The sequence below is a fragment of the Narcine bancroftii genome, chromosome 5 (assembly GCF_036971445.1).
Source record: "Narcine bancroftii isolate sNarBan1 chromosome 5, sNarBan1.hap1, whole genome shotgun sequence".
NCBI lineage: Eukaryota > Metazoa > Chordata > Chondrichthyes > Torpediniformes > Narcinidae > Narcine > Narcine bancroftii.
In genome coordinates this window covers 68,806,524-68,829,120 of record NC_091473.1, presented here as the reverse complement: position 1 = coordinate 68,829,120, position 22,597 = coordinate 68,806,524, and the positions used below count along the sequence as shown (strand labels likewise).

Sequence of the window (22,597 nt, the reverse complement as noted above, 5' to 3'; positions counted from 1 at the left end):
AAGTTTATCCCCTCCCGTTCCCTCCTTGCCCCCCACTCCCTTGACACATAACGCTTAACTAATCAACAGAAACGCACAAGACATTAAAAACACTTACAACAAAGGAGTAAATCATATATCAGGGTGGTATAGGTTTGTCACAGCATGGCAACCCGAGTTCAGGCTGATTTATTTTCCTGACTTTACCTGGCTGGAATGAGATGGCCCTCCTTCCCCCCCCCCCCCCCCACACCCCCCCACCAAACCCACGCCCAAGGTTGAGGAGGAAGCAGGGAAGGCAGGGCAATGAGGTGCACTGTGCTCCTATGAAGTTTAAGTATGGTTGCCAAATTTTTTGGAAAGTAATGTTCCTTTCCCTTAAGTTATGTAATTTTCTCCAGGGGAACACATTGCATTTCCTTACTCCATTGTGTAATACTCAGTTAAGAGTCGGATTTCCAGGTAACCGCTATGCACTTCCTGGCCACCGCCAATACTATAATTACAAATTGAATTTGGAATTTGGACAGCTTAATTTTAAGTCTTATGTCCATTATGTTACCCAACAGGTACAACTCTGGGTCCTGTGGGAATTGCTTACCTATAATTTTCCATAGGACTTCACCTAGTTCCACCCAAAAGGGTCTCAACTTGGTACATGTCCAAGTCGTGTACACAAAGGTCCCTGTCTCAATGCCGCATCTAAAACATTGGTCTGATAGTTCTAGTTTAGATCTATTAATCTTTTGTGGCATCGGGTACAGCTAAATCAAAAAATTGCATTGCACCAGCCTTTACCGCACATTGGTGACTGCAGTCGTGCCGGTCCGACACAGGTTGGACCAGCACCACTCATCAGTTGTTATACCTAAGTCCGACTCCCACCTCTGTTTTGATTTATGAAGGCCTCATTTAGTCCTTCATAATTTAAAAAGTTAAATTTTGATATAAAGTGTTCAACTTTATACTGGAGCAAAAAATACATTGCCAAAATGGATTTCTGTGCATTTTTCCTTCACTGCACTTTGATAGGGCCATGGTAGGACCTAGTTTGTCTTGTAGAAAAGATCTTATCTGAAGGTAGCAGTGGAATGTCTTATTTGATAAATCATACTTCTGCCTAAGGTGTGTGAATGACATTCGCTGCCCCTTCTTGTAACAGTCCTCTATGCACAATGCCATTTTAACACCAGGTGTCCAGGATCTGTTACCTAGCGTCAATGGTATTAATTGATTTGGAGTCCAGGATGTTTTTGCTCCACTTTTATTCCTAAATATTGATTAATGTTATTCCAAATATGGATAATTTATTTCAATATAGGGCTCTCTGTTTTCCCAAATAACAATTTTGTGTCCCATTTATAAATAAAATCCTCTGCCACCTTCTTGCCCACCAAGTGCAGACCAATTCATGGCCAGAATGGTACCTCCCCTCCCTCAGAATGTGGAGATGTATCTTGACTGGGCTACCCAATAGCACTTTTTGAAGTCTGGCATTTGTAGTCTGCCCAGACTGTAATCCCCCAGGTCAATTTCTCCATAGAGACCTTGGCTACTTTTCCGTTCCATAAGGATACTCTTAAAGTGTGAGAACAGATTTTGGAAAAACCATGGGGTGATACAAAGCAGTGTCTGGAAGAGATACTGAAGTCTTGGCAGTACATTCATTTTAATACAGTTGATCCTGTCCACTAGCACTATGGGCAATGACATCCACTTGTTCAGGTCCTTCTCAATTTTTCCAAGCAAGGGGGTATAATTTAACTTGTACAAATTATTTAAATTATTATCTATTCTAACTCCTAAGAATTTGTTCTGGGAATATCCAGTTTGCAGTGAAACAATATTATAGCAAATGTTAAAACAAATAGTGCATAAAGTACCTAAGTTTTGTAATTTTCACAGTTTTCTTTTGTCATTAAGGAATTTACTCTTGGGAACAATGATATTTTGCTTGAGATGAATTAATGAGTGTCATCATCACAGCTGAATCTAGCCTGTGCTTGTGAATTGTCTATACATGCATTTTCTGGCAGTATTAATGCTCAACATTAAGGCTTTTTTCTTGCCTAGCTTAATTCTGTTACAGCTATCTGTGATAATCTAGCTGCTGCCCTGAATGAAAATAGATAATTGAGTTCAGAATTATATGGCTCAGTATACAACAGGTGGTGCTGATATCAAATTCCACTTTACGAAAGAGGTTGTAGTAATTTGGTAATATAAAGCCATTTTTTAATGAGCCTGAAATAGTGTTGTGTTGATTTTGTTTTACTACATTCCTTCACAGTTCTTTGTAATTCTTTATAGCATTCACTGAATGCTGCATTGCTTACATATGGTCACGGTACACAGATTAATTCTCTCCACTGCTTCCATCTAATAATAATTTGCATCCAATAAAATGAGAATAATACATTCTGCCTGGTTTACTTCTTCTACCCATATTAAACAGGATATTACACCAAAGTTTTGTTCCCAGGCTGCTGTCAAAAGCAATTCTGAATTTTGAAGTATGGAGAGGTTAAAGGTCATAAGAAAAGTTTCCTTCTTAATTTTTTAAAAATTAAATTTCCACAAACAGCACTGTAACAGGCCCTTTCGGCCGACGAACCCATGCCACCCAATTACACCCAATTGATCTACAACACCTATACATTTTGAAGGATGGTAAGAAACCAGAGCACACAGAGGAAACCCATGCAGAAACCTATACAAACGCCTTACAGACATCAGTGGATTTGACCCCCTGGTCCCAATCACTGGTGTTGTAATAGGGTTGCTCTAACCGTATGCTGACCGTGCCGTGCCCCCCCGCCCCTCCCCCATTCTCAAGAAAGGAAAATCAGATGACTGTTTTCTATGAATTAAAAATAGAATAAAATTAAAAGTTAAATTTTGATATAAAGTGTTCAACTTTGTACTGATAATAAAATCATTTCTCCAACATCTGAATAGTCTCCTTTTTATGCAGTCTCTAAATATAGTTTATCTTCATGAAGAGCTGTTAGCAACGGCTTTAGTCACTGTTCTTCAAATTATTTACTGGTTGCATGAGTCACTATTTCCCCCATTATTAAGAGCCTTGTTTGGTTTTCAAAACATGATTGAACATAACAAAAATAGGAGTAAACCATCCGGCCTGTTGTTCCTGCTCTGCCATTGAATAAGATCATAGATAAAAGGATAAATAAATATTCCTTGAATATTTATTTCATATACTTTGAAGAAGGGCCCAGGCCTGAAATGTTGGTTATATATCATTACCTCCTAGGGCCACTGCAAAGCTTGCCGTCTTCCTCCAGCATTTTTGTGGTATTATTACAGTCACAGCATCTGCAGACTTTCGTGTTTCAACTGCAATATGTATATTTCACAGTTGCAGTTGTACTGTTTCAAAAGTACAGATGGATGTTTGGAGTAATTTTAAGAGCCTCCAATAATGTTTTCAAACCTAGAGTTGGCAGAGTTAAGGCTTCTGTAACATTTGCCTCAAGGTGGCAGTGAGAAGAGACTACGACCAGGGTGGAGAGGATCCCGAATAATGTTGGCTGCCTTCTTTGTGCACCGCTTCACAAAGATGTCTTCAGTGGTGCCTGAAGGTCATTTCATTGTCAGGCCGGGAGGACGGCTGCAAGAATGGATCGAAAACTTAAAACTTACCTTTCAGTCAGCAGCCCTAAATGGCTGCTCCAGCATCCCATTCATACCCAGAGGCGCCATATAGCGCCCTCCGGAGCCGATGGAGATGGGGCAACTGGTGCCGTAGCACCACCTGTCATAAATATGCGGCAGAGCAATGTCCGTCTTCCCTTCCCATAATCTCCCACGCAGCTGGAACTGCTCTGTGTTTCCCAGAACAGTTTCAGCGGCATGGAAGATTATGGGTAGGGAAGATGGCTATTCCTCTGCTGCATTTTGAGCTGCAGAGATCAGCCCCGAAGGTCTCAGCCTGCACCAGCTGCTCCCAGACGGCTCCTGCCGGCTTCTGGTGTCCCGACGGCCCCCGCTGATGGCTTCTGCTTTCCCCGCTGACAGTTCCTTCTGCCTCACCTGTCCCGCTGATGGTTCCCACTGCCACGATGGCTCCCGCCTGCCGCTCCTGCCTTGGAGGGAGTGGAGAGATGGGTCACAGGCTGACAGCATCATCACCCCATCCTAACCGGCCGCTTGACACACAGCACTCCGCCAATTGTCCTTTCCCGAGAAGGGTAGGAATTGGCATCTCGGAGCTGGCCACGGTGCATTCAGGAAGGTACATCTTTAGCCATAAGGGTGAAGAACCTTTGCCTTTACAGACTGGTGCTTTCCGTACTTGAAAGTGCCTTGTGATGAACTTAGTTAGTTTTGCTGGTTCATGAGATATAGGAGACACAGGACTGGAGCTGCTGGAATCTGGAGTGAGAAACAAACTGATGATGGAAATCAGTGTGTCAAACATTATCCATGGGGAAAGGAAGGAATTGTCAATGTTTTAGGTTGAGATCCATGATTAGGACTGATCAGAGCTAAGTGAAGGATAGGTATGCAAGCATAGCATTCGGGGAAGGTAAATGATACATTGGCCTCTGCACAAACTGGTTGAAGTACAAAAGTAAAGAAGCCTTGCAATGATTGCTCATGTCTTTGCTGATATTACCACTGAAGTACCAAAAGAAAGATATTCTGGTTTAGACACAATAGATTTATTCCAGGGATGAGGGAGTAAGAAGAGAGATTGACTGTTTGGTCAATGTATACATTAAGAGAGACAAGATTCTGAGGTTTGTTTGCATTGATGAAGAAAAAATGGCGAGTTCAGAACTAGAGGATATAGTCTCCTAGTCAATTATTTGGGACTGAAATAGAGAGGAAAGTTCTTCAATCTTTATTTCCAAAGAAAAGCTGGTCAATCTCTATAGTGCAGACCACCTTCTGACTGGTTCCAGTCAGATGTCAATTTAAAGAAATTCCTGGCATTCAGCAGCCACGATGTTATAAAACAGAACAATCAATACATAAAAGACTTACGGGCAGAAAACCAGGAAGGAAGAAAAAGTACAATTTTAGCTGAATATTTTAAATAGTTTATGCACTGAAACATACACATCATTGATGTTGAAATATCAGAAATTGTTCCAAAAAGTATCACATTTTATTTTAAAATCTTGTTTGAGTATTTCTTTAAGTGACTAGCAATTCATGTACATAAAATTTGATTTCCAAACCCAGAAGATTGGTAAAGTAACAATTAAGGCATTGTATTCAATTATAAAACTTACAGTGCAACATCTTCAGGATATTTTAAATGAGGTTTATTCACAAATAATTCTGTTTATTTGCCAATTTAATGAAATTATTTGATAATGATGGAGAAACTCAGCCACTTTGGATTTCCCTTTTAACCACTTGCATGCTGAGGAATCATCATCCAGCATATCCATTTACCTGATCAGATTGCTTTAAAATACTGTTTTGAGGAGTAGAAGTTGTTTTTATTTTCATGGAGAAAAAAACTGGTAAATGATTGGCTGGACAGTTAAAAGGAATATCCGCTAAAAAGCAAATCAGTAGATTCAGAGAAATACTGGTAAAATGACAACAGATCATTCTGAAATAAACAAGATTTTTAAGGAATTTTACTCTAAACTCTACACTTCATCATTTGCTAATGCTATTACTTCTATGTCAGATCTGTTAGGTCTTTGAATTTACCAATCATTTTGCAGGATAAATGCGCAAGTCTGGAAGCACCTATTTCTCAAGAGGAATCGCATAGCGATTTCCTCATTGCAATCTGGTAAAGCCTCAGGACCAGTTGGATATCCTGTTGAATTCTATAAATCTGTCTCCAAATGGCTTCTATCTCACTTAAGCTCTGTATTGGATGATTCATTTAGAGAAGGGAAATTTCCTTCTTCTTTTAATGAAGCAAGTAAATTCTTATTTTGAAAAAAGGGAAAGAATCAACTGAAAGTGCATCCTATAGATCCATTTCATTACTTTAGATTTTATCTAAAGTTCTTGCTCATAGAATAGAAAATATCTTGCCATAATTATCAATACTGATCAGACAGGTTTTATTAAAAATAATTATTCTTATTGTAATATACATCAATTATTGAATATTTTATATTTGCCTTCTATTCCAAAGACTGAATGAGTTCTCTCATTAGATGCCGAAAAAGCGTTTGATCAAGTGGGATGGGAATATATGTTTGCCACTCAAAAGAAATTAAATTTTGGTCCAATTTTTTAACAAGTGGATTAAATTATTGTATTTATGCCTTAGTTCTTCATTACGTTCAAATTCACAACAAACAACATTATTTAGGATTTATAGAGGAACTCAACAAGATTGCCCCTTCAGCCCTTTGCTCTTTGACCTGAGCTTGGAACCTCTAGCAGTTGCTCTGTGTGATAGTAGAGATTTTAGTGGTATCATTAGAAGGGGAATCAAACATAACATCTCTTGTATGCAGATGGTCTCTTGCTCTTTATTTCCAATCCTGAGATTTTTTTTTATCAAGTATATTAACTTTATTTGCTCAGCTTAGTCAGTTTTCAGGGTATAAAATAAATTTTTCATAAGAGTGAACTCCTACTTGTAAAAGAGCCTTTGGCAGTCTATGCTAATTTTCCTTTTAAAATAGTTAAAGACCAATTCAAATATAATCACAATTATAAAGAGTTGTAAAAACTTTTTGAAAGAAAAATTTTCAGGCTTAATTAATCAGACTAAAGAGTTGTTGTCGGACTTGTCACCCTTGTATATGATAATGATTGGACGTATTAATGCAATTAGAATGAACATTTTATCTACATTTTTGTATATGTTTCAATCTTTACCAATTTTAATTCACTAGATTCGATTATTTCCTTGTATATATGGCAAGGTAAACAGCCCTGTATAAATAAGGCCTATCTTTAAAAGACCAAAAGGAATGAGGGTTTATCTCTTCCAAATTTTAGATCTTAGCATTGGGCAGTCAATATTCAAAATTTATTATTGCTATTACATTTTGATACCTCATGATTGTCCTTCTTGGGTAGAAATGGAACTGAGTTTTCTAAAAAATTAGCTATGTTGGCAGTTATAATTTCTTCTTTACCCTTTTCCTTTTCAAAACTGGTAAATAACCTGATAACGAGACATAGGAGAATTTGGGCCAATTTAGGAAATTCTTTAGCTATCTCAATGTTTCTTTGCTAGCCCTATTATAAAGAATCAACTTTTTCAACCAAATATCTCAGATTCAGGTTGCAAGGAGTGGCTTAGATCGGGTATAAAAAGTACAGTCAAGATAATTTTGCTTCATTTGAACAACTTTAAATTCAAGCTTCCTAACAAGCATTTTTTAAGATACCTACAAATTAGGCATTTTGGTCAGTCTAAACTTTTTAATTTCCCGAAACCAATATCCTTGATTTACTTTTTGATTAAAAATTTTATAATGATGAATAGATAGCAATTATTTATGATAATTTGATAGATTTAAGAACATGTTCAGGGAGGTGAATTAAGAATGAATGGGAATGAGATTTGAATATATTAATTCCAGATGAACACTGAGATATTATGCTTGATCTGATTTAATAATACTTCATTCTGTGCACAGCATTGTTTAATACTATTTAAAGTGGTATATAGTTTAACTTTAGACATGTGTATTCTATCTTCTTTTTATTCTGATATTGATCCACTATGTGATAAATGTAAAATCTTTGAGGCCTCTCTGATTCATGTTTTTGGAATGTCTAAAACTAAAAGAATTTTGGGAACAATTTTTCCAAACTTTATCAGAGATTCTTAGGATTAAGTTAGAACGATGGCCTTTTATTGCTTTGTTTGGCTATTCTCGAGAGGAAAAGATTTATTTGAACTTAATTTAAAAAATAATAGTAGCTTTTACTTCATTAATAGCCAGACAAGCAATTTTGATGAAATGGAAAGCTAGCTCAACACCAAATTCATATGCAATGGGTACAGGACGTATGTGTTGCTTGAGTTTGGAGAAAATTAGATATAAGATTAAAGAGATCAAGATTGAATCTGACAAGATATGGGGCCCATTCATGGACTATTATCACAATTTGAAAACATAGGCAGGGGTGCTCTGGGGTTTCCTGTCCGACATCTAGGAGCTGAGACTGGAATCTTTACCTATTATTTATGGTAGGTTTAGAATGGTGGGATTTTTTTCTTTTTTTAACATTTTCCATTATAAGTAGAAGAGATTAGTTCAATTAGATAATCAACAATGAATATGCTATAATATGAGAATATGAGGTGGTTTTTATAAGGGAATTTCTATTTTATTCGACCATTGTATACAACACAATGTATAAATCACTTATGATTCATATTTTCTATTGCATTGTATAAAAGTTATGTAACTAAAAAACAATATTTTTGGATGTGTTTGCAAAGTTGCAAGCTTAGCTGTGATTTTCTGATCCAGCATCAAACTGTGCCTAGAAAATACTGAATGATGCTGTGGTTGCAGATCTATAATCCTAATTATCTAATTTGTGTTATTGTTGAGTGGGATCAATAGGCTGGAATACAAGCTTATAGAATTGATTCTTACTCCTTGCTTCTATGTGAAAACACATACACTGCAAACAAGAAGGAAATATATTCATAAAATAAAGTTTTTAGAAAGGAAACATTTGTATCATCTGATAAATTCAGTTTAAATCCCTTATTATATTTCAATGTTTTGGAAAAGAAATTGTTAATCCAGTAAATGAATAGATTTCTATTTCAAGTATGGCTAATTTTTTTCTACAAAGTGATGAATATTGCAAGAATCACACAATGATTTATTCTGTACTTTGCTAGCCCTCTTGATATGATATACATTAGTAATGTCAATGGTCTTGTTATACTCAGCATCATTTTCATTAAAGTTCAAGGAATTAATATAAGATTTTCATGCTTTGCGGTGAACAATATGATTATTTTGGGCTTTTGTTATGTTGGGCTCGCAATGACATCAACAAGGTGTACTGTGAAATAAAAATCATTACACATATATAACTTCCGATGCAGAAGTAGACTTACCATTGCTTTTCAGATTTCATTTTCAACTTAAAAATTTGACATCAGTAATATTACACTCTGCTTTGGTGCTAATGCAAAGAAAAATAAAAACCAGATGCTAGTGTTAATTTTGAAATAGAAGAACCATTAATGATCACTTATTTGATTAATTATTAGAAATCATCTGTAAAACGAGGTGTTATGTCTTTTTGTCTTTATTTCCTTGTAGGTGGTCAGAAAGGGTTGGCTCACCATTAGTAACATCAGCATTATGAAAGGAGGTTCCAAGGAATATTGGTTTGTGCTGACTGCAGAGAGTCTCTGTTGGTACAAGGATGAAGAGGTAAGAGATAATCTGTGTGTAGGAAGGCATCCTAGTTCTCTTGCAATACTTTAACTTGATTTTTTTTAATTAATGGGATATAGCTGTACAGTATGAGCTATGGTGCATTAATTTGTCAAAGTTTGGAATGTGTGATGTAACTTGTGGATTTATCACCTGTTTTGTCTGAGCCAGATTCAGCGTAACAGTTACAATGCAAAAACTGAGGAAAAAATGATTTTTTTAAAAGTGTAAATTCTTGAACTATTCCTTCACCTTGCTGTGTTATCGACCTCTTTTGGCCAGTTAGGGAGCAGAATGTATGGAACCACCATGTTTAAGATGATATTTGTTTACTTATTCAGATATAATTTCAGTCAAAGCTGAAACAGAAATGTTATGTTGCTTTACCAATGCCTTCGCTTTTGGGATTGATTCAAGTTTTTATTGGAGCATGTTTCTTGAAACTTTTACCATAGGTGCAGTCATTTTTTTTTAAACACATATACAAACTAAGAGTAGGAATAGCCCCTGCTGCTCCTCTCATATACCCACTTTCAGTCATGGTGTTCTTGGCAGAGGCAGCTACTGTCACAAGTGTCTAGATGAGCCCTTGAATTGCCAAGGCATAATTGGTTATTGAGCATATGATGATAAATAGGATTAGTGTAGATGTGGATTTGATGATCAAAGTGAGTTAAAGGGGCCTTCTGCTGTGGTGCATGACTCTATAATTACAAAATCATGACTTATCTGACTATGTAGTTAAGTCCACATTCCTTCCTGTCCAACAGTAATCTTCCAAACCTTTACTAATTAAGAATCTTTCCATTCCTTCCATATACATATCAATAGATTCTGTTTCAATCACCTATTGAGAAAAAGACAATTCCCTCTGAGAAAAATAATTACCTCATCTCAGTCTTACATAAGCTCTAGACTTTCCTCTCCACATCAAAATCATCAAATTCTGACCCAAGATTATTGATATTTTCATGCTGTAATGACAGCAAGTGTTGAAACTTTCACTGTTGTTAGAAATTGTAAATCTAGCACTGCTTTCTGTTTTCTGATCAGAAAGTTTTGAAAGTCCTTTGGTTTGGACCTATTTTCAAGAATGTATTTTTAGGGGTGATTCTGTGATCTGAGAATCCATTATATTGACTGGTTTCACATAATCAAAAAAGGTGAATACCTTTCAACAAAAATACTGAGTATTGCATGAAAATTGCATCTTTCATTATGAGGGCTGCTTACTGTTAATGGTAATGACGGTATGCTATAGTGTTAATCTCAATAGTCTACATTCTAGTGTCATCTAGTCACAAGTGTCTAGATGAGCCCTTGAATTGCCAAGGCATAATTGGTTATTGAGCATATGATAATAAATAGGATTAGTGTAGATGTGGATTTGATGAGTGAGTTAAAGGGGCCTTCTGCTGTGGTGCATGACTCTATAATTACAAAATCATGACTTATCTGACTATGTAGTTAACGTCCTGCTTTGCGGAAACTGCCAAAATGTTTGGCCTGGAAGTCAGCCTGAAGAAAACTGAGGTCCTCCATCAGCCAGCTCCCCACCATGACTACCAGCCCCCCCACATCTCCATCGGGCACACAAAACTCAAAACGGTCAACCAGTTTACCTATCTCGGCTGCACCATTTCATCAGATGCAAGGATCGACAATGAGATAGACAACAGACTCGCCAAGGCAAATAGCGCCTTTGGAAGACTACACAAAAGAGTCTGGAAAAACAACCAACTGAAAAACCTCACAAAGATAAGCGTATACAGAGCCGTTGTCATACCCACACTCCTGTTCGGCTCCGAATCATGGGTCCTCTACCGGCACCACCTACGGCTCCTAGAACGCTTCCACCAGCGTTGTCTCCGCTCCATCCTCAACATCCATTGGAGCGCTTTCATCCCTAACGTCGAAGTACTCGAGATGGCAGAGGTCGACAGCATCGAGTCCACGCTGCTGAAGATCCAGCTGCGCTGGATGGGTCACGTCTCCAGAATGGAGGACCATCGCCTTCCCAAGATCGTGTTATATGGCGAGCTCTCCACTGGCCACCGTGACAGAGGTGCACCAAAGAAAAGGTACAAGGACTGCCTAAAGAAATCTCTTGGTGCCTGCCACATTGACCACCGCCAGTGGGCTGATAACGCCTCAAACCGTGCATCTTGGCGCCTCACAGTTTGGCTGGCAGCAACCTCCTTTGAAGAAGACCGCAGAGCCCACCTCACTGACAAAAGGCAAAGGAGGAAAAACCCAACACCCAACCCCAACCAACCAATTTTCCCCTGCAACCGCTGCAACCGTGTCTGCCTGTCCCGCATCGGACTTGTCAGCCACAAACGAGCCTGCAGCTGACGTGGACTTTTTACCCCCTCCATAAATCTTCGTCCGCGAAGCCAAGCCAAAGAAAAGACATTCTAGCACCACAATTTTTTTTTTGAAAATTTTAATTTAAAAGTTTTCCATACATGTAATTATATCCAAATATGAAGTTTAATAATCAAATAGTAATATCAAATCCATTACATGATGATATAAATCCCAACCCCATCCCCCCTCCCCTGACAAACCCCAAGAAAAAGAAAGAAAAAGAAATGAATTGAAAGCAAAAAAAGATATAGAAAAAAAGTAAGAAAACAAGAATAGAAACCTGGATGCCAGAGGGTCCCCCTCACCACATAGCATTAGTCATTTATATCTTTTAATACATCTAAGGAGGTTAGCGGATTTGTAGCTTAAGGAAAGGGTCTATAAATTATTTTCCTCAATTTGTAAATACGGGCGCCAAATTTTCAAAAATACATCATACTTATTTCTCAGATTATAAGTGATCTTCTACAAAGGAACACAGCTATATATCTCCACATTTAATACTCTATACCTAGGTGCATGTCTGATTTCCATGTTATTGCTATATATTTTCTTGCTACTGCTAAGACCTCTTTAGAAGTTCTTTTTGATATTTAGATAATTTCAATTTTGGTCTAATTTTGTGGAAATATAATTCTTATAACCTGTTCTAAATAAATCGCCAAGTTTGACTAAAAGGTCTCACTTTCGATCAAGACCAAATAGAATGTAAAAAAAATGTCTACCTCCTGAACACATCTAAAACACTGACTTCAATTTATGTAACTTTTGTGATATAATTGATGTCAAAATTTATATTGAACTAATCTATAGCTACAGTTTTTGCCATGCTAACTCAACACAAATCTGACCAATTAATTTCATCAATATTAATACTTAAATCTGTCTCCCAACATTGTATAGACCTATGCATCCCTGTTTAAAAGTCCCCTTCTGCAATAATGTATACATAGCCAAAATAAATTTCTTGATATATCTTACTATGTGTCAACAATTCTACATCACCACATTTTGGTAATAGCATTGTTGGACCCAATTTATCTCTTAAATAAGTCTGTAATTGATAATAATAAAAAAGGCTATTATTTTGTATCCCATACTTTCTTTTTAATTGTTCAAAAGACATTAAATTTATTCCTTTCTAAAAATCTTCTATATATCTAATTCCTTTCTGAGACCAAATATTTGAAAATTGATTATCCATTTAAAATGGAATATCAATTTTGTATTGCACTACAATATTTTTTTGTGAGGAAGGTACTGTGAGGTAAGGAATGCCAAGATTTTGACCCAGCATTAATAAGGGTGATTTGCTACAAGATACTGCAAAAGGGTAGCAAACTCTGCTCCTATTGTCCTTGTGGTTATTGGTAGGATATGTTATGGGTTTAGAAAATGGTGTTAAGGAAGCCTTAGAAATTGCTGCAATTAATTATTCCAGTCATGGTGCCTCTGTCCTTCAGAAATAGAGTGTTGAGTGAATTACAAATCTATTTGAGTGCTTCATCCAAGATGGGATTTTTTTTAGTAATCTTGAATATAAGACCTGCAAACAGTTAGATAATTGCAAATTATTCCTTTATATTGGTGACTTACACCTTGTAGATAGTGTGAAGGCTTTGAGTTGTGAGGAGCTGGGTCATTCACCACGGAATACCCAACCTTTGAGCTGGCCTGCTCAATATTATCCACATGGTTGGTCCTTTTAAATTTCTGATCGGTGGTGATTTACAGCACCTTGTTATTGTTATTGTCTTTGTTATTCAAGGACAAAGGAAAATGATTAAACTTCCTCATGGAATTCCTCCAGCAACTGTGTGACACAGTTGTTGCTTGCTACTTTTCAATCTCAACCTCAATGTCCAAGAATGCAACGTGAGTGTGAATGAACTCTTTAGATAGCTGTCTGAAGATGCTTCAGAAACATGGCTCTGAAAAGAACAGAATGATTAGAAAAAGATATGAAATAACTGAGAGTGACCAGAACCTTGATATAAGAAGTGAAAACATTTTATTTTCCTCAACTCTGAACTCCTTGTCCATGAAAATGCATTTTGCTGAGATACTAACTTTAAAAAAAAATGTTGATTTAACAAATAAATTGTTATATTTCAACTCTGGTAATATAGATATTGGTAATTTTATTTTTCAGTTGTCAATAATAAAAGAGAGCATCTGCCAAATAAATATGGGTGCATATGAGTATGATTTCATTATGGAAGCAGTTAATAAAATCATAGGAAATAAGAGGAGGAGTCGGCCATCAGACTTTTAGACCATGCTCTGCCCTTTATTAGGATTGTGACTGATATTCTACTTCAGTGCTATTTTACAGCACTGACCCATAAAGTTGGGTTAATTGATGAGCAGAAATCTATCAATCTGCCTTTTAATTGAACACACTGTTTAAGCCTTTGCAATCCTCTAGGGAGGAGAGTTTGCCATCTTCTGAGTAAAGAAATTTCTCCTTGCTTCATTCCTAACTTTAAAATTATGCTCCCTGATCCTTGATTCCTCAGTGAGGGGAAAATCTTCCCTGCTTACAGCTTAACTTTCATAGCCTTTTATTCACTCTTTTGGGTGAATTTAAGACCAAGAGAATGTGATAATTAACTTCAGGAAGTGATTGAACACTAATAATTTGCTATAATTCCTTCCAGACAACAGATTCTAAATTCCTTCCAATCTCAAAAATTTAAATGGTTATAACATTTGAGATATTTTTTCATTTGTGAGAGAAGGTTGTTGGAAATTCCACACTTCAAATATGATTTGTTTTAAATCCAAGGACACATTTACTGATTTGATCATTGCAATAGGCGATATTTATCAGTTAATAAAAAGAATACTGTTCATCAGTTTTGATTTGTGGACAGTGGATGCAATCCACAGAGGTGTATGTCTGATACTGAATTTTGGTGTAAAATATTTTGGTGAAATAATGTTTAATATTTACATGCATTGTGTGTGAATGATCCAGACATTTATTGTAAGAAATGTATCTTGTGAGATATGGAATGAAAAATTTGTGGTGCTCCACTTTTATTAATCTTGTGAAAATGGAAAGTCACGTTATCTTCCCTGTGTATTTCAGGGCAATGCTGCATGTTTGCATTATTCATTGAAGGAGATCTTCAGATTGGTTATTTAAGAGTGTGGATGAACAGAGGGACCTTGGGGTTCAAATCCATACATCCCTCAAGATCATTGCACAGGTTGATAGAATAGTTAAAAAGGCCTTTGAGATGCTGGGACTCATTAAGAGGGGGATTGAGTTCAGGTATAGAGAAATCATGTTACAACTCTACAAATCTCTGTTAAGACCACACTTAGAGTATTGTGTTTGATTCTGGTCACCTCATTATAGGAAGAATGTGGAAGCTATGGAGAGGGTGCAGAGGAGATTTACCAGGATATTGCCTGGATTGGGAATCAAGTCTTGTGAGCCAAGGTTAGCAGAGCTAAGACTTTTCTCTTTGGAACACATAAAGATGAGAGAAGACTTGATCGAGGTCTACAAGATTATGAGAGGCATAGCTAGGGTGGATAGCCAGTACCCGTTTTCCAGGGCAGGATCAGCAAACACCAGAAGACATACATACAAAGTTAAGGGAGGGAAGTTTAGAGGAGACATCAGGGTAAGTTTCTTTACACAGAGAGTTATAGGTGCCTGGAATGCCTTGCCAGGGATGGTGGTGGAAACTGAAACATTGGGGGCATGTAAGAGACTCTTAGACACATGGATGAAATAGAGGGTTATGGGGTAAGGAGGATTCAGTACTTTTTTTAGGAAGGAATATATGGGTTGGCACAACATCAAGGGCCGAAGGGCCTGTTCTGTGCTGTATTGTTCTATGTTCTATTCCTTATAACTGAACAATATTCAGCCATTGAATATGGATAGAATACAGTTAACAATCTTTAACAGTGCTAAAGAACTGCTTTTGTGTTATTTTTAAATGTATATATTTTGTTATATTTTATACGTGAATAATTACCATAATACTATATAAAACTTCTGAAATAATTATTTATTGATTTCTTTAACATTCATATTTCTTGAAGAAACACTTGTTTTGTAAAATTTGGATTTGTTAGACTTTTTCATTCACCTTGCTTCATTTTATGGACCTCATTGGCCTCTACCTCAACCTTTCCTTCACTATTTTTCTTCTGATCCATATCCTTAAATCTCAGTGGCCAAGAGTTTATATTGTTCAGCCACTCGGTTCACTGATGCCCTGAGGCCTCCCCATTGTACTATTTGCCTGCAATTTCCAGTGGGATTTTTTTTAACAAAGAAGGTCAAAAGATACACTATAAAATCTAGGTTATTCTGTATGTTTGGTCTCATTTTTATTTTATTTTGCATCTTTATTGAATGTCTAATTTTAAGATGTTGCTGCTGAGAATATTTTAAATTGGTGGTGGGACAGGGGAACATTTACATAAATACATATTTCTGTTTATTAATTGAAATAAATGTATTACAAGTTACAGAAGGAGCAGTAGGTGAATAAGAAAGAAGACTTTATTGTTATTAATTATTAGTATTATGCAAGAGTCTCTTTTCTCCAGCTGTATTTAGAAGTGTGTTTTGGTTGAACTGAAGACCAAATTATTAAAGATGCGTTAGGCTCATTTTACTTTTGTTTTCCAAATGCCGAGAGTAAATCTTATTTTTAGTGGAGTGTTTGTGTTTCTGAATAAGGGAGCAGAACCTATTCAGTTTGTCATGTCTTCGGTTGTTGATATTCCCGTTGTATAATAATGTTTATGAAAAATTACAAGGACTTTTACACAAAAAGACCATTCGGCCCTTCTAGTCTGTACTGATCATTATTCTGCTAGTCCTATTGACCTGCTCAAATTCCATAGCCCTTCAGACCTGTCCCATCCATGGATTTATCCAATTTATTCTTAAAACTTAAGATCGAGCCCGCATTTACCACACCAGTTGGCAACTCCTTCCACCCTCCCAGCACTCACTGAGTGAAGAACTTTCTCCTAATGATCCCCCTAAACCTTTCCCCTTTCAGCTTAAAACTATGACCTCTCATACTCTCTCCCCCAATCTAAGTCGAAAAAGCCTACTCACATCACTCTCATAATTTTGTTAACCTCTATCAAATATCTCCTCATTCTTCTTTGCTCCAAGGAATAAAAGCCTATCCTGTTTTATCTTTCCCTGTAACTCAACCCCTGAAGACCTGGCAGCATCCTAGTAAATTTTCTCTGCACTCTTTCAATCATATTGATATCCTTCCTGTAGTTAGGCAACCAGAACTGCATACAATATTCCAAATTTGGCCTCACTAATGTTTTAAACAACTTCAACATAACATCCTAACTCCTGTACTCAATACTTTAATTTATAAAGGCTAAGATCCCCAGAGCTTTCTTTACAACCCTGTCCACCTGCGACGCCACCTTCAGGGAACAATGTATCTGTATTCCAGATCCCTTTGCTCCTCCGCACTCCTCACTGCCCTACCATTTACTGTGCATGTCCTACCTTGGTTTTCCCTTCCAAAATGAATCACCTCACACTTGTCTGCATTAAACTCCATCTGCTATTTTATGGTCCAGATCTCTCTGCAGGCTTTGAAAATCTTCCTCGCTGTCCACAACATTTCCTGTATTTGTGTCATCAGAAAACTTGCTGATCCAATTTATCACCCAGATCATTAATATACACAACAAACAATAATCTCAACACAGATCCTGAGGCACACCACTAGTCACAGGCCTCCAGTTTAGCCATCCGCTACCACTCTCTGTTTTCTCCCACACAGCCAATTTCAAATCCAGTTTACAGCCTCTCCATAAATACCTAGCATCTTAAACTTCTGAACTAACTTTCCATGTGGGACCTTGTCAAAGGCTTTACTGAAGTCCAGGTAGGCAACAACCACAGCCTTTCCTTCTTCTACCTTCTCGGTAACCTCTTTGAAAAACTCTCTGATTCGTTAATCTCGACCTACAATGCACAAAGCCATGCTGACTGTTTAATAAGTGTTAAAAATACCTCTCTTATTTTTCTAAGCTGATTGTCAGCTGAATTATGAGTTTAACCATATTATCACGTGTGCTGTTTTTGTGAAACACAAGTGAACTGATTTAAATAACTTGCCTGTTTATTGAGAATAAAAACTCCTAGGAACAGAACAGCATCATCAGAGTCCTACAAACAACAATTTCATCTTTATTTTCCTGCTACATTTGCACAATCCTGATTTGAAATATCCCCTCAACATATCGTTCATGTGAACTATCTCTAATACATCACATTAAATCTCATTCTTCAAGCTACTTTTGCCTGTGTAGTTGTTCGGACTTCATAAGATTAAAAGTTGGATAGGATTAATTATTTTACCCTTGTTACTTAATCTTGTAATTTGCTGATTAATACTCTCCCTGTCATAGATTCCAATTAGGAGAGCTATAAATTTCTCCCAAACATTTTCTATTGTTAGTCATTTCTTGGCTCTTCTGATCTTCTGGGCTGAGGTCCATCCCATGATGTCTGTTTGTGGTACAATTTATTCTCAATTTTACTGGATCTTGACTTACCTTTCCTAAAATTCAGCTGCCTGGAATGTTTATTTCCTATCTTTGGTCATTTTGTAATAGTTGCTAGATTAAATTCATGTGGATCAGTTTGTGTCATTAATCCATGGATGCTACGTGCACCCCAGATAAAGTACAGGTATTTTTAATTTTAACTTTATTTTATTTTTCCTTGGTGAAAACTTAGATTATGTCCTTAATATCCTTTTGCCATTGATAAACTCAATTGATTCAAGATCAATTACATTAAACTGTTCTTATCAGGGCTACATAAACAGAAAATTAATATTTTTTCAGAGTGAAACAAATGATGACAGTTTTGGGATTTGTCTATTAAGGTCAGCAAATTATCTGGGCACTTCCTGACATTGTGTTGATGTTATTTTCTGTCTAAAACTTGTTAGACAATAGTGTCCCAGGAACAACCACCTTTGGCATTCGAGGAATGAGATGGTCTTGCTAGGATGCGACTAAACCAGAAGGCTGGTCAGGTCAAAAATTACTTGCCAATTTCCATGAGGCCACTCCACTTCACCAAAACTAGCCTTCCTTCTTCATTCTCAGTCTATAACTCCATCTTCTGTGATGTGCTCCCAGTCCCAATTTTCATCCCTCATCTATAATCCTCAATGCTCTGTCCATTCATGATCCCAATTCCGAAATGCATCTCATGTGCTGTTGGATCAATTTTACACCCTTTTCCCAGTGTACCACCTTTCCTCATTCTTACCCCTGATGTAGTACTGGCCCTCAGTCACTGTCCTTCCCTTTGAGCTGTCAGTCTGCAATCCCACACAGCACCATTATCAGTTGTAAATCTTCTATTTCCGATTCCCCTCCATCTTCAAAAGTTGGGTTCCAATGACTCCCACACCCCCATTTCTATCCACAGTGCAGGCCCAGTCAAGCCTTAAGGTATATCAACCTGATGTAAATAGTAGATTATGACCTGGTGGTTGTGCACCACTCAGACTCCTGCGGCAGTCTTCAGGTGCATCTGAAGTTTTCAGCTGGGAGTCGATGACCAAAGCATTCATTGTGGCCTTATAGCCTTCCCTTTTAGCCTAGAATTTCCAAGTGCCCTACATGACAAAATCCATTAAATCAGCATTCTGCACCATCATCTTGACTTCTTCAGACTCCCAATTTCATACTTATCTGAACACTCCCTTTCACTTCTTAGTTTAAAGTCCTGTCAATAGCCTTTCTGATTTGACTCATCAGGATAAAAGCCTGAACCCAGTTTTGGCAAGACCAACCAAATGAACGAGAATGTTAATTCTAGAGCTCAATGTTAACATTACTTACCTCATTTACATTGTTTCTCATAACATATTAATTATTCAAAAATGAGGGACATCTCAAAGTGCAAGTTTTAATGTTCCAGTTTTTTTAAGGAAAAAAAAACTAAGCAGTAAAGTGTTAAAATTACATATTGAACCAGTCTAGTTGTGGAAATGCAATAAAATTATGTAATGGTTTGTGTGTGGATACATAACTGATTTTTTGCATATGGATGCTTGCAACATTAAAGCAATTCTAAAATTAGAGCAAAACTATTATCCATTTCTTTGATTTCAAGGCATGATAATTAGCTGTGAAAATACATTAATGTCAGTAAATATAATTATTAAAATGAGTTTTAACTATAAAAACTACAGATTTTTATCTATGACCTTTATATAACTGTACTGGTAGAGTATGAAATCACAGTTATTTCAAAATAATTTTCTTATCTTTGTCATAATCAAACCAATCCAATTAACTTACTGATTATCCAAAAACTCTTTATTTGTTGTGTCAGCATTAGTAATAAAACTAAATGTACATAAATTAAAACAAGAAGGCATCACACCAAATTAGCGAACGAACTGAATCTGCAAACTACTGCAGTGTTGAAGATGGCATTTTAATCAATCTCAAGAAGACTTTCTGCTCAGTGTTCTTCTGATTTCCAGCTGAACGGCTCTCAGTCAGGCTGGGTTGTCATGTGACTGCCTGTCTGTGCCTGCTGTACAGGTGAGAGGATTTTCTGCACAGCAAGTGTAGACAGGCAGACACATGACAACTCCTACCAGCCATTTCTAGGGTCTTTCATTACTGAGCTCTTCTTTGTAGAAAGTAATAAGCTTTCATAATAATTGGTAGAACATTCATTCTGTACTTTTGGCATAGTGTTAATAGTATTAACAATCACAATATAGAGCAGGACATAGAAATAGATTATAATTCATTGTAATGTATGATATATTTTGTGTGAGTGAAAAGAACATAACCAAATTCAATTAGATAATTAGTTTATTTTCAGTTTCCAAATTCGTTTTAGACTTTTGCAATTTTCTCCATTCCCTCCCTGCCTCTCAATAAATGGCATTTGGTTTCATCTAGGTAAGTAAATATTTTCATTTGTCGATCATTTCCAACTCAAACTGAAAGTGTGGAAGATATTTTTTACATGTTTAAGGAGGCAAACATTTATATCTACAAATTTTGATCTTTCATTATTAAGACAATTCTTAAATAAAAACAGAAGATATTTTGACCTGAAATATGAACTCTATTTCTTCCTCCACAGATGCTGCCTGACCTGCTGAGTGTTTTGAACATTTTGTTTTAATTTTTAAAATTTTGTTTAAGTTTTACTTTCATCGAGCAAATGTTGTTGAGGGGAAAGGAACCCATATAAATTTATCTTAAAATTCATTCAATGGATTATTAATTTGTATTTACAAGAATACAACTATATTTTTGTGTGTGTGTATGTGTGTGTGTGTGTGTGTGTATTATAATATAGCACTTCATTTAACATTTCAACATGCCATATTGGCTGCATTCAATGCACATGACCTAATTTTGCAAAGCTTTTTTGCAGTAACTGAAAAGAAAAAGAAAATCTCATGCTTAGTGTTTCTTAAACACCTCAAAATCACTTGCACATCAATTAAATTAGTTTGGAATGAACTGATTGTTGTGCAGACGAATTATGGAATTAGAGAGGTTTTAAAGGAGCAGAAGTTGATTGTTATAAATTCTCAATTAACAAGACATTTTACGGTTTTAGTTTGACTTCAATTTAATATTGAATCGATTAATTGTATGTTGGACAATGTCATAGCTGAAATTCTATAACCACTGAAAAATAATCACACATTACTGCATATAAATTGGTACAGATAGTTAGTCTTTTGAATAATTTCTATGTTTTCTATATTAATAAGTTAATCTGAATGGTTTTATTTGAACTTGTCCTGTATTTATATTTTAGCATCATTAGACTGCAATAAATTATACAATTAAATTGGCTTATAGTTTGTTCTGACAAACTGGACTGGTTTCAGGCAAATTTACTGCTTCATGGAATAGATAATATCTCCACAATAGGGATATAAACTGTGTATACCAATAGCCCAAGCATCTAATCATAAAAAAGAACAAAAGTGGACTGTATTGTATGATAATATGTACTAGCAGAAGTGCAGGAATTGAATATTTTTAAAAGTTTACTTTGAATTAAACATTTATCTAGTAATGATATTTTCATCTACTGACAAGTTTTGATGTAGAGCATAGTTCTGATTTGTGGAAATTGCATGTTTACTTTCAAACAATCACATTTCCTCTAAGTTTCAGTCTTTAAAAAATAATAAGATTTATATGTTTTCAACACATTTTTCTATTCCTTACATGTATTGAAATGCTAATTGTTACAATTTACAAATGTGATTATTTAATATAGACCTTTCCCAGCTATTAATTTTAAAAATGAATAGAACATATCTGGTTTCAATATCTGAATTCTTATCAAGTAAATTATTAAACTGAATTTTTGTTTGCTTTAAGGGTGAAGATAATGCAATTTTCAAAAATTAAAATGGGAATTAATGCAAAGTTGGTCCTCATTTAAAACCAACACCAAATTTATTTGCAAAATTTTCTGACTAAAACCACTTTATGTGGAGGCTTGAGGCTTGGGTGGTCCATAACTGCGACGTAGCTAGTATAAACAATTTAGTAAGCCAGTAAGGACAACAAGATTAAGAATATGCAGTAAAAATTAAGACATGGGAATCATCTTGTAGCTGGAACAATTTTGCTCAAAAATGTCCTATTTTCTCCATTTTACTTCAACCTAACAGATTCAGCTACTCCTGTATTTGTATCAAAGTTGCAAATTTAACAATCGTGCTGGCTATTTTAATTCTTCACACAGCACACAGAAAACTTTGGCAGTTAAAAAAAAAACATGGTGTAACTTAATTGAAAAATTTAAATCTTGTTGAGGAATTACAGTTACCTGAATGTTGTTA

The 22,597-nt window shown here is 36.1% G+C and overlaps 1 protein-coding gene across 7 annotated transcripts in view; it reads left to right on the top strand.

The window, feature by feature from the left end:
* The window catches only part of dnm3a (dynamin 3a), a 289,034-nt gene that overhangs the window by 154,308 nt on the left and 112,129 nt on the right, over nucleotides 1–22,597 (top strand). For 6 of the 7 annotated variants that reach the window (XM_069937733.1, XM_069937731.1, XM_069937730.1 and 3 more), the window contains one exon: nucleotides 9,234–9,347. In XM_069937733.1, coding sequence (XP_069793834.1) covers nucleotides 9,234–9,347 — 114 coding nt within the window. Of the gene's footprint in view, nucleotides 1–9,233; nucleotides 9,348–20,865; nucleotides 20,963–22,597 lie in introns of those variants that run through there. The other variant, XM_069937735.1, reaches the window with a different exon arrangement.